At 50.6% G+C, this 14,234-nt stretch overlaps 3 protein-coding genes across 3 annotated transcripts; 1 reads left to right on the forward strand and 2 right to left on the reverse strand.

Annotated features, from left to right (window-relative positions):
• Positions 1 to 4,334: 4,334 nt before the first annotated feature.
• Positions 4,335 to 4,757, forward strand: LOC105994562 (IQ domain-containing protein F5-like). The gene has a single exon (XM_013028120.1). The coding sequence runs from the start codon at positions 4,335 to 4,337 to the stop codon at positions 4,755 to 4,757; it is 423 nt and encodes a 140-aa protein (XP_012883574.1).
• Positions 4,758 to 5,708: 951 nt separating this feature from the next.
• Positions 5,709 to 7,255, reverse strand: Iqcf2 (IQ motif containing F2). The gene is made up of 3 exons (XM_013028121.1): positions 7,238 to 7,255; positions 6,962 to 7,048; positions 5,709 to 6,092 (listed from the first exon to the last, which is right to left on the reverse strand). The coding sequence occupies exons 1-3, from the start codon at positions 7,253 to 7,255 to the stop codon at positions 5,709 to 5,711; spliced, it is 489 nt and encodes a 162-aa protein (XP_012883575.1).
• A 1,985-nt stretch (positions 7,256 to 9,240) lies between these two features.
• On the reverse strand, positions 9,241 to 10,302 carry Iqcf3 (IQ motif containing F3). Its single transcript, XM_013028048.1, has 2 exons — positions 10,294 to 10,302; positions 9,241 to 9,636 (listed from the first exon to the last, which is right to left on the reverse strand). The coding sequence occupies exons 1-2, from the start codon at positions 10,300 to 10,302 to the stop codon at positions 9,241 to 9,243; spliced, it is 405 nt and encodes a 134-aa protein (XP_012883502.1).
• Between the last annotated feature and the right edge of the window lie 3,932 nt (positions 10,303 to 14,234).

The following is a 14,234-nucleotide window of genomic DNA, read 5'->3' on the forward strand; positions in this document are numbered from 1 at the left end:
GCTTTTTCTGCTTATGTGTTGCTGAGGAATCGAACCCAGGGCCTCATGCATGCGAGGCAAGCACTCTACCACTGAGCCACCTTCCCAGCCCCCCACTTCTAATTTTTTTTTTCTGCTGGTTAATTGGAGAAAAGAATCCTCTCAGAGTTTTCTGCCCAGGCTGACTTTGAACTTCCATCCTCAGATCTCAGCCTCCTGAGTAGCAAGGATTAGAGGGATGAACCACCACATTTTCTTGTTTGATTTTCAGAGCTGTCTTAGGCAGGAGTGACAGGGCCTGGCTCCATGTCACACTCCTACTAAGATATTGCTGACGCACTGAGACCTGTCCTCCTCCTCCCCCTTCCCCTGCCCCCCCCACTCGGAAATCTGTGGGTAAGGATTGTGGCGCTCACCAGTAGACTAAGGGAGAATTTGTCCACAAAAAGGAGCTCCCAATCGGTCTCATTGCTGTCATCCTAGCTACTCAGGAGGCTGAGATTCTGAGGATTGTGGTTCGAAGCCAACCTGAGCAGGAAAGTCCACGATACCCTTGCTCTAATTAGCCACACTTGTTTCTAACTAATCCACCACAAAGACGCTGCTGGCTCAAAATGGTAAAGTGCTAGCCTTGAGCAAAAGAAGCTCAGAGACAATACACAGGCCCTGAGTTCAAGCCCAAGGAGAGGCACACACAGAAAAAAATAATACAAATAGATGCAGTGATTAGCAGATAGGAAATTCAAAGTGTACATGAAGCCAGGCTCCAGTGGCTCACGCCTGTCATCCTAGCTGCTCAGCAGGCTGAGATCTGAGGATCAAGGTTCAAAGCCAGCCTGGGCAGGAAATTCCATGAGACTCTGATCTCCAATGAACCACCAGAAAACCGGAAGTGGTGCTGTGGCTCAAGTGGTAGAGCGCTCGCCTTGAGCTGAAGAGCTGAGGGACAGCGCCCAGGCCCTGAGTTCAAGCCCCATGACCGACAAAAAAAGTGTCCTTGACAAAGATGAAGGTAACCAGCCACTGGGTTTAAAGAATGAATGAATTTCCCAGAGCCTAAGGGGACTCACGTGACCTCGGAAGATGAAGAAAACCAGATAGGGTGATCACAGCACAATGTCATAACCGATCAAATACTTAGGCAGTTCAAGAGAAAAAGAAATCAACAAATTACATACAAGGGAATAAGTTGACATCCACCTTTTCACCACTGTGAACAAGAACAGGGAAACACCCCAGCTTCTGAAAATAAAATCTGAGCCCCAATAGTTACTTTTTTTTTTTTGTCAGTCGTGGGGCTTGAACTCTGGGCCTGGGCGCTGTCCCTCAGCTCTTCAGCTCAAGGCGAGCGCTCTACCACTTGAGCCACAGCGCCACTTCTGGTTTTCTGGTGGTTCATTGGAGATAGGAGTCTCACGGACTTTCCTGTCCAGGCTGGCTTTGAATAGTGATTCTCAGATCTCAGCCTCCTGAGTAGCTAGGATGACAGGCGTGAGCAATGGGTGCCCGGACTACATTTTAAAATAATATGTCATCCAGGTTACCTGGGCCAAGGAGAAGATATTTTTATGAATTCTAAGCTTTGAGAGTTTTTCTGGGAAGTTAACTCCATGACAATAAACAACAAACAAAACCACATCAGCACTGGTGACTCCTATCTGTAATCTTAGCTTCTTAAGAGGCTGAGATTTGAGAATCAAGGTTCAAAACCAGCCTGGCCAGAAAGCTGGAAATAGATGTGTGGCTCAAGTGGTAGAGCACTAAAAAGCTATGGGACTGAGTTCAAGATCTACCATCACAAATAAGTAAAAATATAAAACTCTTAAAATACCGTACAAAAATGGAAAAGGAATAGCTTTCCATGTTGCTATAATATGGTATCATTTATATAATCTTCACTCAAAAAAATCCAAGAGAATAACCAAGCAGTAATGTATACAAATGCAAACAGATTCCACTGAAATTTATTGTCATAACCAAGATTATTTTCCCTCCCCAAATAGGAACATTTCCATAAAATATACATCCTATATCAGATGATAGCAATATAGAAAGTTGCTGGAAGCAACAGGTAGAGAAAAAGAAATTTGGCTTAAGATTTTTTTTGGAGGGGGACCTGGTTTGGGGCATTGGGGATACTTATTTGTTCAGCCTGCAAAAATATCTGCTACAATTTAAATAGAAGTACTCAAGGAAGAAGAGAGATATTGTCTGTGTACATTAGAAGTTCCAATAGATAGCTCATAGAAGTCAGACAGATTAGAGGTTCATTTACACATCACATTACACAAGGCTGAGCCAGGTGTAGCAGTGCATACCTGTAATTCCTGCACCCTCAAAAGCTGTGTTAGGCCAGGCGCCGGTGGCTCACGCCTGTCAACCTAGCTGCTCAGGGAGGCTGAGAACTGAGGATCCAGGTTCAAAGCCAGCCTGGGACAGGAATCTGTATGCGATTGTCCAACCACTCAAAAGCTAGAATTAGAGGCGTGGCTCAAAGGATAGAGCCCCAGCCTTGACTTGGAAGACAGCCTAGTTCCTACATCATAAGTGCTCTTATGATGTCACCATTTTCCCCTGCCCACTGGTTCTGTGGGAGAGGAGACCAGAAGACCGAAGGGTGATGTGAACATCTAGGCTGTAACTATGGGTAATTGGGGAGTTCCGTACTAACCTATCAACTCGAGAATGTCCCATGCTTTTTAAAACTGGCCAAGAAACCAGGCCCCCATTGGCTCACACCTGTCATCCTAGCTACTCAGGAGGCTGAGATCTGAGGATCCTTGTTCAAAGCCAGCCCAGGCAGGAAAGTCCGTGAGACACTGATCTCCAATGAACCACCAGAAAAGTGGAAGTGGAGCTGTGGCTCAAAGTGGTAGAAAAAGTTCAAGGACAGCACCCAGACTCTGAGTTCAAGCCCCGTGACTGACCTCCCCGCCCCTCCTCCCCAAAAGAAACCATCTTCGAGAAAGAATAAGTTTCCCCTAGTAACTGGGAGAGGGGATTCCCCCACCTAGAAAAGGCCAGAAAGGTGTCTCAGCCCCACAGCTAGTACTAAGCTGAGTAGTCTTTTTTGTTGTTGGTCGTGGGGTTTGAACTCAGGCTTGGGTGTTGTCCCTGAGCTCTTCAGCTCAAGGAGAGTGCTCTGCGGCTTGAACCACAGCTCCACTTCCAGTTTTTCTGGTGGTTCATTGTTAGATAAGAGTCTCTCGGCCTTTCCTGCGCAGGCTGGCTTTGAACCGTGATCCTCAGATCTCAGCCTCCTGAGTAGCTAGGATGACAGGCATGACCCATGATACTTTTCATGAACTTGAAGTGCTGAAAGACGGGGAAGAACTCTTCTATCATCCAAGAAGATGAGGGTCGTGTACTTGGTGGCATTTCAGCTATTCAAGAGGCTGAGATTTGACACTTGCTATTCAAAGCCAGCCCCAAAACAGACCAAACTGTGAGAGTCTTATCTCCGATGAACTAGCAAAAAAAAACGTTGAAAGTGGGGTTGTGACTCAAGTGGTAAAGCACCAGCATTGAGTGAAAACGCAAGAGGGTAAAGTCCTCAGTTTAAGCCTTTATGCACGTGTGCACACACACACACACACACACACACACACACGCTCAGAAAAATAATGAAGTAATGAAGGCTGGTTCTAAACCAGGTTCTAAACCATATCTTAGTGGGTTCCCATGTGTGTTTCCTGGAAGCCTGCTGGTTTTTGTTTTTGTTTTGTTTTGTTGTTGGTCGTGGGGCTTGAACTCTGGGCCTGAGTGCTGTCTCAAGGCGAGTGCTTTACCACTTGAGCCACAGGGCCACTTCTGGTTTTCTAGTGGTTGATTGGAGATAAGAGTCTCACAAACTTTCCCTGCCCAGGCTGGCTTTGAACCACGATCCTCAGACCTCAGCCTCCTGAGTATCTAGGATGACAGGCGTGAGCCACCGGCACCAGCCTCTGTTTTTTTGTGCCACTACTGGGGCTTGAACTCATCCTGGGTGCTCTCCCTTAGGCTTTGTTTTAATTTCAATTTTTTTTTTTTTGCTCAAGACTGGTGCTCTACCACTTCAGCCACAGCTCCACTTCTACTTTTTGGTGGTCATTTGGAGAGGAGAGTCTCACGGACTTTTATACCCAGACTTTTATATCTCAGAGATCTTGGCTTTCTGGGATGACAAGGTGTTAGCTACCAATGGTGGGCCTCCTGGAGTTTGGGGTTTGCTCAGAGCTAAGCTGAGCGAGGAAAGGGTTTCCTGCTCCTTGATCAGGGATCCTAGCGGACATCACCCTGAGTCTCCTGCACCCTCAGCATTATTCCAATGTTGTTTTTCTCTCTTGCAAGTCAAATCCCCACCAGAGAGGACCAACATGACCAAAGACTCTGCAGCTGTGGCCCTCCAGGCGTGGTGGCGGGGCACCCTGGTTCGGCGTACACTGTTGCACGCGGCCCTCAGGGCTTGGATCATCCAGTCCTGGTGGAGGTTAATCCTGTCCAAAATGATAACCCAAAGGCTGAGGATGGAGCTGGAGATCTACACGTGGAAAGAATGGGCGGCGGTGAAGCTGCAGTCCTGGGTTCGAATGTGGCGCATCCGTCAGCGCTACTGTCGCTTGCTGAACGCGGTCCGCATCATTCAGGTGTACTGGCGCTGGCATAACTGCCACAGCCGGGGCTTTATTCAAGGCAACTATGAGATCAAAGAAAACCGCTTGAGTATTCAATTGCAAATCTCTTTGGGTGCCCAGGCTTGCAAAGTACAACAATGCGTAGCCCTTCCAATAAAGGAGTAATCAGGTCTGCTACCTATCGGTCTCTTTCTCTCTCTCTCTCTCTACCACTTTGGAACACAGCGCCACTTCCGGTTTTCTGGTGGTTCATTGGAGATCAGAGTCTCACTGACTTTCCTTTCCCTGGGTTGGCTTTGAACGGCGATCCTCAGATCTCAGCCTCCTGAGTAGCTAGGATGACAGGCGTGAGCCACCAGTGTCCAGCTGCAGTCTCTGTTTTGACAACTGAGTGACATATGGTCATTGTCAGTCCAATCTGGGGGTCCCCTGGAAACAGTGGGAAATCTCCCCGAAATTCCCTCTAAAAGAGAAGGAAGGATTAGCACAGCCCTCAGCCTGAGATCAACATGATACGGAAGACTAGGTTTGCAGGGCACTGGTGGCTCGCGCCTGTCATCTTAGCTACTGAGGAGGCTGAGATCTGAGGATCGCCGTTCAAAGCCAGCCTGGGCAGAAATGTCTGTGAGACTTTTGATTGGTCCTGGGGCTTGAACTCAGGGGCCTGGGCTCTGTCCTGGTGCTCTTACTCAAAGCTAGCACTCTACCACTTTGAGCCACAGTGCCACTTCTAGTTTTCTAGTGGTTTACTGGAGATAAGAGTCTCATGGAGGGGCTGGGAAGGTGACTCCGTGGTAGAGTGCTTGCTTGGGTTCAATTCCTCAGCACGACACAAGCAGAAAAAGCCAGAAGTGGCGTTGTGGCTCAAGTGGTAGAGCACTCGCTTTGAGCTGAAGAGCTGAGGGACAGCACCCAGGCCCAGAGATCAAGCCCCACGACCTAGAAAAAAAGAAAAGAAGTTGAGGGACATTGTTCAGCTGAGTTTTAGCTCCAGGACTGGTGTGTGCACTACACACACACACACATACACACACACACACACCAAACAAGACCCAGAAGACCAGCTTAGACCTTTACTGGGGATGGAAGGCCCAATGGCCGCCTCCTTGCCAGCCCTTAGTTGTTGACGATCTCGATGTGGAACTGCAAGTGGGTGGAGGTGATCACGCAGTGAGCACGGAGGAAAGAACACATCTGGCAATTGTGGCATTGCCAGTGACCTCGGATGACATAGATGGCGTTGAGCACCTGGCAGTATCTCCAGTGCACGCGCCACATGCGGACCAGAGACTGGAGCTTCACTATCGCCCTCTCCTGGCTGGCGTAGGAAATGAGGTTCTCCCGCCGCTTCTTCTCCAGCATCCTCAGGAGAATCAGCCTCCACCAGCATTGAATGACCCAAGCCCTGAGGGCGGCGTGCAGCAGGGCCCGGCGGACCAGGGTGCCCCGCCACCAGGCTTGGATCTGAATGGCTGCATTTCTTTCCTTCTTAAGATTTTTCTGGAACAGAGGCAGAATCTTCCATGTACACAGGAGAACGTGGGAGGGGGGGATGTGGAGGGCAATGGATGGGGTTGGGAGAGAATGCTAGAAGGGATGATATGGAAGGGCTGGGAAGGTGGCTCAGTGGTAGAGTGCTTGCCTTGCATGCATGAGGTCCTGGGTTCGATTCCTCAGTACCACATACACAGAACAAGCTGCAAGTGGTGCTGTGGCTCAAGGGGTAGAGTGCCAGCCTTGAGCAAAAAGAAGCTCAGGGACAGTGCCCAGGCCCTGGCCAATAATATATATATATATATAGGGGACAGCTCTTAGATCCTAAGTTCAAGTCACAGTATCTCCACCCCTCCCCCACATACACAGATATTACATTGGCATGTTGAAACCTCCTAAAGATAATACAAAATAATACTTTTTTCTTGTGTTAGTATTAGGGCTTGAATTCAGGGCCAAGGTACTCTCGCTCAGCCTTGGTGCTCAAGGATGGCTCTTTTTTATTCATTCATTTTTTTTTTTGTCAGTTGTGGGGCTTGAACTCTGGGCCTGGGCGCTGTCCCTCAGCTCTTTAGCTCAAGGCTAGCGCTCTACCACTTGAGCCACAGCGCCACTTCCGGTTTTCTGGTGGTTCATTGGAGATTAGAGTCTCATGGACTTTCTTTGTCCGGGCTGGCTTTGAACCAGGATCCTCAGATCTCAGCCTCCTGAGTAGCTAGGATGACAGGCGTGAGCCATCAGCACCAGGCTCAATCATTTTTGTTTATGCTACAAACCAAAACAGATCCAGAGAACCAGGGATTAGAAAGAGACCCAGGCAAACCTGCGTGAATGACAGGGCTCAAGTGCTCTTAACAATATGGAATTCCACTCACCTTTGCTTTCTTCTTTTGTATGGGCTGAATTTCTGGGCCTATTTTTTCTTCTTCATCGAGTACAATTAAAATTAAAGTGTTCTTGGTCTGTCATTAGATGTAACAAGAAGTGTATAAATGAGTTGACCGTCGGTTCTCGGTAGGATTCTGTACAAAGGCACGGACTGCTTTTGTATTGCTAGCTCCCCCATCTCCCAGAGCTGTGGTGATATTTGGGGTGCCACCCAGCACATCCCCCCCCCATGCCCACCGGGTACACCCAGCTATATCTCTTACGCAAAATCGAAGCCTCATGGCTTATTTCTAGATGGTTCATTACTCCGGCTTTCTTTGCTTCCCAGGGCCTGGCATGAGGCAAGTATAAGTGAAGGGAAAACTATGAATTCATAATCTCATTATGACATAAGGGTTAGGATGGGGTTTGTGTGTGTGTGTGTGTGTGTGTGTGTACTGGTCCTGGGTCTTGAACTCAGGGCCTGAGTTCTATCCCTTGAGCTATTTGCTTAAGGCTAGCTCTCTACCACTTGAGCCACAGCTCCACTTCTGTATTATTATTATTTTTTTGGGAGGCCCGGTCGTAGGGCCTGAACTCTGGGCCTGGGCACTGTCCCTCAGCTCTTCAGCTCAAGGCTAGCGCTCTACCACTTGAGCCACAGCACCACTTCCGGCTTTTTTCTTTTTGCTTATGTGGTGCTGAGGAATTGAACCCAGGGCCTCAGGCATGCAAGGCAAGCGCTCTACCACTGAGCCACCTTCCCAGCCCTTCTGTATTATTTTTTCTCATTAATTGGAGATAAGAATCTTATAGATTTTCCTGCCCAGTCTGGCTTTAAACCAAGATTCTCAGATCTCAGCCTCCTGACTAGCTAGGATGACAGGCGTGAGCCACTGGCGTAAACCCAACAGGATGAAGTAATTACAGGGGTAGTAAGGTCGCATCCAGCAAAATCTGGCTTTGCCAAGGCAGCTGCAGGTGCATCATTAATGTTTTCTCATCTTCCTCCTAGAAGACAGAAGGCTACACACATACAAAATCAGACACTGAAGCCACGCACTGGTGGCTCACACCTGTCATCCTAGCTACTCAGGAGGCTGAGATCTGAGGATCACGATTCAAAGCCAGCCCAGGCAGGAAAGTCTGTGAGACTCTAATCTCCAATGAACTACTCAAAAACTAGAAATGATGCTATGGCTCAACGGGGTAGAGCACTAACCTTGAGTACAAAGAGCTCAGGGACAGCCCAGAGCCCTGAAACACACACACACACACACACAATGGAGAGCTGGTGTTGGGTCTGCATAATGGCAGGCTGGACTGTGCCTATAATGAAGAATGCCTATGAACACAAGGTAGGCCAAGCCAGCTCGGGAAGCACTGTGCGCAGTGGTGGTGGTGGGGTATATATAGGGAGAGGGCAGGAAGGAGGTGTGGCCACCGCAGATTGGAAAGTGACCTCAGAGCTTTGGAACCTCCCACAGGCCAAAGGGGGCGTGGCCAGGGCAGTCCAGGATGTGACCTCAGAGGAAAGGGCGGGTAACTGCTCCCGGTGTGCCAGTCACCTGGGTAACACAGGTGTTGGGCAGACTTCTAGGGGGGAAGGATCTACTGCATCTTTGCCCAGAGAGAAGGGGCCATTTTCCAGGGTGGACTTAAAAGATACCCCTGATCACAATAAAATAGGAGGGACAAGACTGACATTTCTTTCTTCCTTTTTTTTTTTTCAGTCATGGCGCTTGAACTCTGGGCCTGGGCGCTGTCCCTCAGCTCTTCAGCTCAAGGTGAGCGCTCTACCGCTTGAGCCACAGCGCCACATCTGGTTTTCTGGAGGTTTATTGGAGATAAGAGTCTCATGGCCTTTCCTGCCCAGGCTGGCTTTGAACCATAATCCTCAGATCTCAGCCTCCTGAGTAGCTAGGATGACAGGCATGAGCCACTGGCGCATGGCTATTTATTTATTGCCAGTCCTGGGGCTTGAACTCAGGGTCTGCGCACTGTCCCTGAGCTGCTTTGGCTCAAGGCTGGCAGTCAACCACTTGAGCCACAGCGCCACTTCTGGCTTTTTTTTTTTTTTCTGCTTATGTGGTGCTGAGGAATCGAACCTAGGGCCTCAGGCATGCGAGGCCAGCGCTCTACTACTAAGCCAACCTTCCCAGCCCAGAAGGCTGACATCTCTGGGACAATCATGGAGGCTCACGTGTGCACACAATCCATCCAGGCCAGACATTTTTTTTTTTTATTGAGTTACTGGGGCCAATGATCATGGCAGGCCCTGTGTATTCTAGACGCACAGGATCTCGATGTGGAACTCCGGTGGTCTGGCCACCGCGTTGTATTGGACGGGCCAAGAGTCATCCTTCTGGCAGATGAGCCTTTCGTTGGTGGACTGGAACACGTACATCGTGCTGCACAGGTGGCTGAAATACTGTCGACATAGCCACATTCGGACACAGGCCTGCAGTTTCACGGCTGCGGCTTCCCGGATGGCGTACTCTCTCAGCAGATTCTGCCGGCACTTGCTTATCTGCCTGTGCTTGGCTGCCCTCCACCAGGATTGGATCATCCAAGCTCTGAGGGCTGCGACTAGCAGCACCCGACGCACCAACACGCCCCTCCACCAGGCCTGAATCTTCCTAGCTGCCACGATCTTCTGGGGGATTATTGTTACAGGTGGCAACTGAGCGAGAAAAGCAGAGGGCAGCCAGAGAATGGGTCATCATCCAGGCAAGGTGAAGCACGCACCAGGAGTTCACGCCTGTAATCCCAGCTCAGGTCTTAGGAGGCTGAGATCTGAGGATCACAGTTTGAGGCCAATAGGACAATAAAGTCCATGGGGCTTGCACTCAGGCCTTGGACGCTGTCCCTGAGCTTTTTCCGGCTCAAAGCTAGAGTTCTCCCACTTGGAACCATTTTCCGTTTTCTAGTGGTTCAGGGGAGATCAGAATCACATGGAGTTTCCTGACTGGGCTGGCTTTGAACTGTGATCCTCAGATCTCAGCCTCCTGAGTAGCTAGGATGACAGGCATGTAAGCTAAATGAGGCTAAAGATGATTGCTCAGTTGCCAAGGACTCTGTGAAGATAAAGATAGGGTCTCTGTTCTCTTTTTTTTGGGGGGGGGTCGGTCGTGGGGCCTGAACTCTGGGCCTGGGTGCTGTCCCTCAGCTCTTCAGCTCAAGGCTAGCGCTCTACCACTTGAGCCACAGCGCCACTTCCGGCTTTTTTCTTTTTGCTTATGTGGTGCTGAGGAATTGAACCCAGGGCCTCGAGCATGCAAGGCAAGCGCTCTACCACTGAGCCACCTTCCCAGCCCCGGGTCTCTGTTTTCTTACCTACCTTTACCATCTCTATTCTTTCCGGCTCTTTTTTTGGGCTAGGCTTCTGTAAGAACAATTGGGCGAAGTCAGACACGTCAGAAATGAGGACTGAACTGCGATGTCACTCAGTGGCAAAGTGCTTGCCTAGCAAATTCAACATCCTGGGTTCCATCCCAAATACCAAGTAAGTTTTAAAAAACCCCCAACAAACAACAACAAAGCTGGGCGCTGGTGGCTCACACCTGTTCTCCAAGCTACTCAGGAGGCTGAGGGCTGAGGATCACAGTTCAAAGCCAGCCCTGGGCAGGAAAAGTCTGTGGGACTTTTATCTTCCATGAACCACCCGAAAACCAGAAGTGGCGCTGTGGCTCAAGTGGTAGAGCGCTCGCCTTGAGCTGAAGAGCTGAGGGACAGCGCCCAGGCCCAGAGTTCAGGCCCCAGGACTGACAAAAAATAAAAAAAGAAATGAGGACTGACATCTGGGTAAAGTTTCCCCCACCCTGCCTGAGTCCATTGACCTTCCATTGACACACTGACAGCTTGCCACCCCTGAGGGAGTAAATAATCTTACTTGAAATACATTGCCCATAATGGGAGGGTTGTGGCTCAGGGATCATTGGCCTCTCGGTCCTGCTCCTTGTCCTCTTTCGAGGATAGCGCTGGTGGTGACAAAGGAGAGGGCTATGATGTCATAAGGCTGGTTATGACTCTGTGCCAAGCTCAAAGGTATGAGATAAAGCTGGGCGCCAGTGTGTGCTGGTGGCTCACGCTTGTCATCCTAGCTACTCAGGAGGCTGAGATCTGAGGATCGTAGTTCAAAGCCAACTTGGGCAGGAAAGTCCGGGAGACTCTTTATCTCCAATAAACCACCAGAAAACCGGAAGTGGCGCTGTGGCTCATGTGGTAGAGCGCCTGCCATGAGCTGAAGAGCTGAGGGACAGCGCCCAGGCCCAGAGTTCAAGCCCCACAACCGACACAAACAAACAAAAATGCTGGATATCTGTCCTCCTAGCTACTCAGGAGGCTGAGATCTGAGGATTCCAGTTCAAAGCCAGCCTGGGTAGGAAAGTTCATAAGACCCTCTCCCGGCCTCCAATGAACCAGGCAGAAATGCAGCAGGGATTCAAGTGGTAGAGGGTGCTTTGAGGAAAAAAAAAAAAAAACTCAGGCGTTGAATTCAAGCCCTCGTAGAGACACAAACCAAAAAAGGATTATCCTGCTGAGAGAAAAGCACCATGGCCAAAAGGCCCCAGGAGGAGAAAAATATGAGGAGATGATTATGCTGACTTTTTATTTTTTCCATCATGGGGTTTGAACTCAGGGCCTGGGCGCTGTCCCTCAGCTCTGCAGCTCAAGGCTAGCACTCTACCCCTTGAGCCACAGCACCACTTCCGGCCTTTTCTGCTTCTGTGGTGCTGAGGAATCGAACCCAGGGCCTCATGCATGCAAGGCAAGCGCTCTACCACTGAGCCAACCTTCCCAGCCAGTCTGGGTGTACCTTGTTCCCAGTTAAATCATCCCAAACCCAAAGACAGCTCTGAGAATGCCAGAGACAGAGGGGCTAAGACTAGTGAGCTGACCTAGTGATAGGTATCTATGTTCAATTCCAGGCTGACCACAGACCACCTTTACCTATCCTGTGGCAGCTCTAACAGGCCTTGAGGATCGTGGGAAAACAGATCTGGGGGGTGGGGGGTGACTTCCTGCCTCTTCTTGCCACCTGCTCTGTGACTCCTCTGGCAGGTGCCATCTACCTGGGAGGTGGCTTTGTAAGTCCCTGTCCTGCCCTCCCCCCCCCCCATCTAAAACCCCAGGCCTGGCAGATGCTCCACGGCCCCACCCCCTTTAGAGTCTGATTGCATTTCCAGTGCATCTTTGGATCATTTATAGAGCAGAAAGAATGACTCCCTGGAGACCACCCAGTGCTTCACTTAACCCCTCAGAGCCCAGAGTTGTCCGCCGCATCTTGGTGACATCATCTATCCACAGAGCTTGAAGAATGCCCGGCCAGCCGGGTGGGTGCTGGTGGCTCACGCCTCTCATCCTAGCTACTTAGGAGGCTGAGATAGGAGGATCGTGGTTCAAAGCCAGCCCGGGGAAGTTAAGTCCCTGAGACTCTGATCTCCAATGAAGCACCGGACAACCGGAAGTGGCGCTGTGGCTCAAGTGGTAGAGCGCTCGCCTTGAGCTGAAGAGCTGAGGGACAGTGTCCAGGCCCTTGAGTTCAAGACCCAGGACTGGCAAAAACAAAAATCCTCCAGCCTCATTGTGGGGGGGGCAGTTGGGGAGGAAATCATTTCCTGACCCGAGGCCTACAGAGACCCCCCTGTACCCCTCGTAGAGAATATATCCTCTTCCCCAGGCCTCAGACCTGGGACTTGAGGGATGCAGAGAAGCCAGCACGGACTCTTGAGAGCCCACTGAGAGGTACGGAGCCACAGCAGCAGAGAGACAGGAAAGCCAGCAAGGCAGAGGCCTGCTAGCCCCACTGAGGCAGGTCCAGCAGAGGGGAGGAGCCTGTGGCAAGCCCCGCCCACCCCCAGGCCATCTCTGGTTCCCCAGGGAGGGGAACTTCCAGGTGAGGGAGACCCAGCTACAGCTCTTGTCCTTCCAATTCTGCTCTGGCCTTCCCCAGGGAGGCTGGCTGGGGCCTCCTCCTCCTCCTCCACCCTTTCCTCCCTACCCATGAGGCAGAGCGTCTATTCTGCTGCTGTTCAGTGGAGGAGCCCTGGGCTCCCTGCCACGCACTTCATTGGCCCTCAGGGCCCTGGGGCCCAGGATGTGGGTGGAATCCCCACCTTCCCAGCTGGCTTTGGCCACAGCCCAGACTCCCTGTCCTGAAAGGAGATGCAGGAACAAGAAGTTGAGCTCTACAGCCCCAGAGGGTGAAGGACTGGACAAGGTCCAACATAGAGCCTTGAACCCTGGGCCTGGGCGCTGTCCCTCAGCTCTTCAGCTCAAAGCAAGCACTCTACCACTTGAGCCACAGCGCCACTTCCGGTTTTTCTGAGTGGTTCATTGGAGAGAAGAGTCTCACGGACTTTCCTTGCCCAGGCTGGCTTTGAACCGGGATCCTCAGATCTCAGTGTCCTGAGTAGCTAGGATGACAGGTGTGAGCCACTGGCTGCCTGGCTTATTGGTTCTTGTTTTGTTGATATTAGAAAGGTGGTGTGCAGAAGGGAAGACTTGAAAGTTTGACACACACACACATACACACACACACACAAACCCATCCAGATCTTTCTGGGGAAAGAGCCAGAATGTCCCCCTTCCCCCCTCCCCACCCCCCCCACTCCCTCACACTGGAGTTCTTTCTCACCAGGATTTCAGTGTGGAACCCAGCTTCTAGTTGGAGATGGTTTCTATTTCTCCTGGGAAAGGCTAACGGTCTGGAAGATACAGTACCAACATGGTCCTGGATCAAAGCCCCACACACTTGGCAGAGGTTGGCACCAAAGTACCATATGCAAAAGAGAACTGCATCCAGGCACACGCTCATCTGGAAGGCTGAGATCTGAGGATCGTGGCTTGAAGCCAGCCCAGGCAGAGAAGTCTATGAAATTCATCTCCAATGAATCACCAAAAGGCCAAAAATAGAGGTGTTGCCTTGAGTGGTAGAGCACTAGCCATAAGCACACAAGCTCAGACACAGAGTCCAGGCCCTGAGTTCAAGCCCCAGGACTGGTACACACACATAAAATAGGATAAGACTGGGCACTGGTAGCTCACGCCTGTCATCCTAGCTATTCAGGAGGCTGAGATCTGAGGATCGAGGTTCAAAGTCAGCTCAGGCAGGAAAGTCCGTGAGATTCTTATCTCCAATAAACCACTCAGAAAACTGGAAGTGGCGCTGTGGCTCAAGTGGTAGAGCGCCCACCTTGAGCTAAAGAGCTGAGGAACAGCACCCAGGCCCAGAGTTTAAGCCCCACAACCCCTCCCCCCCAAAAAAAAAGGATAAAA

This window comes from Dipodomys ordii, unplaced genomic scaffold (genome assembly GCF_000151885.1).
Source record: "Dipodomys ordii isolate 6190 unplaced genomic scaffold, Dord_2.0 Scaffold107, whole genome shotgun sequence".
In the NCBI taxonomy this organism is placed as follows: Eukaryota; Metazoa; Chordata; class Mammalia; order Rodentia; family Heteromyidae; genus Dipodomys; species Dipodomys ordii.

Bases quoted from the DNA above. Each gene is read 5' to 3' on its own strand.
- LOC105994562 (XM_013028120.1), top strand. From the start codon at position 4,335: ATGACCAAAGACTCTGCAGCTGTGGCCCTCCAGGCGTGGTGGCGGGGC.
- Iqcf2 (XM_013028121.1), bottom strand. The intron at 6,093-6,961 runs GTGAGTGGAATT...CCTCTGTTCCAG, and splicing joins TACAAAAGAAGAAAGCAAAG to AAAAATCTTAAGAAGGAAAG.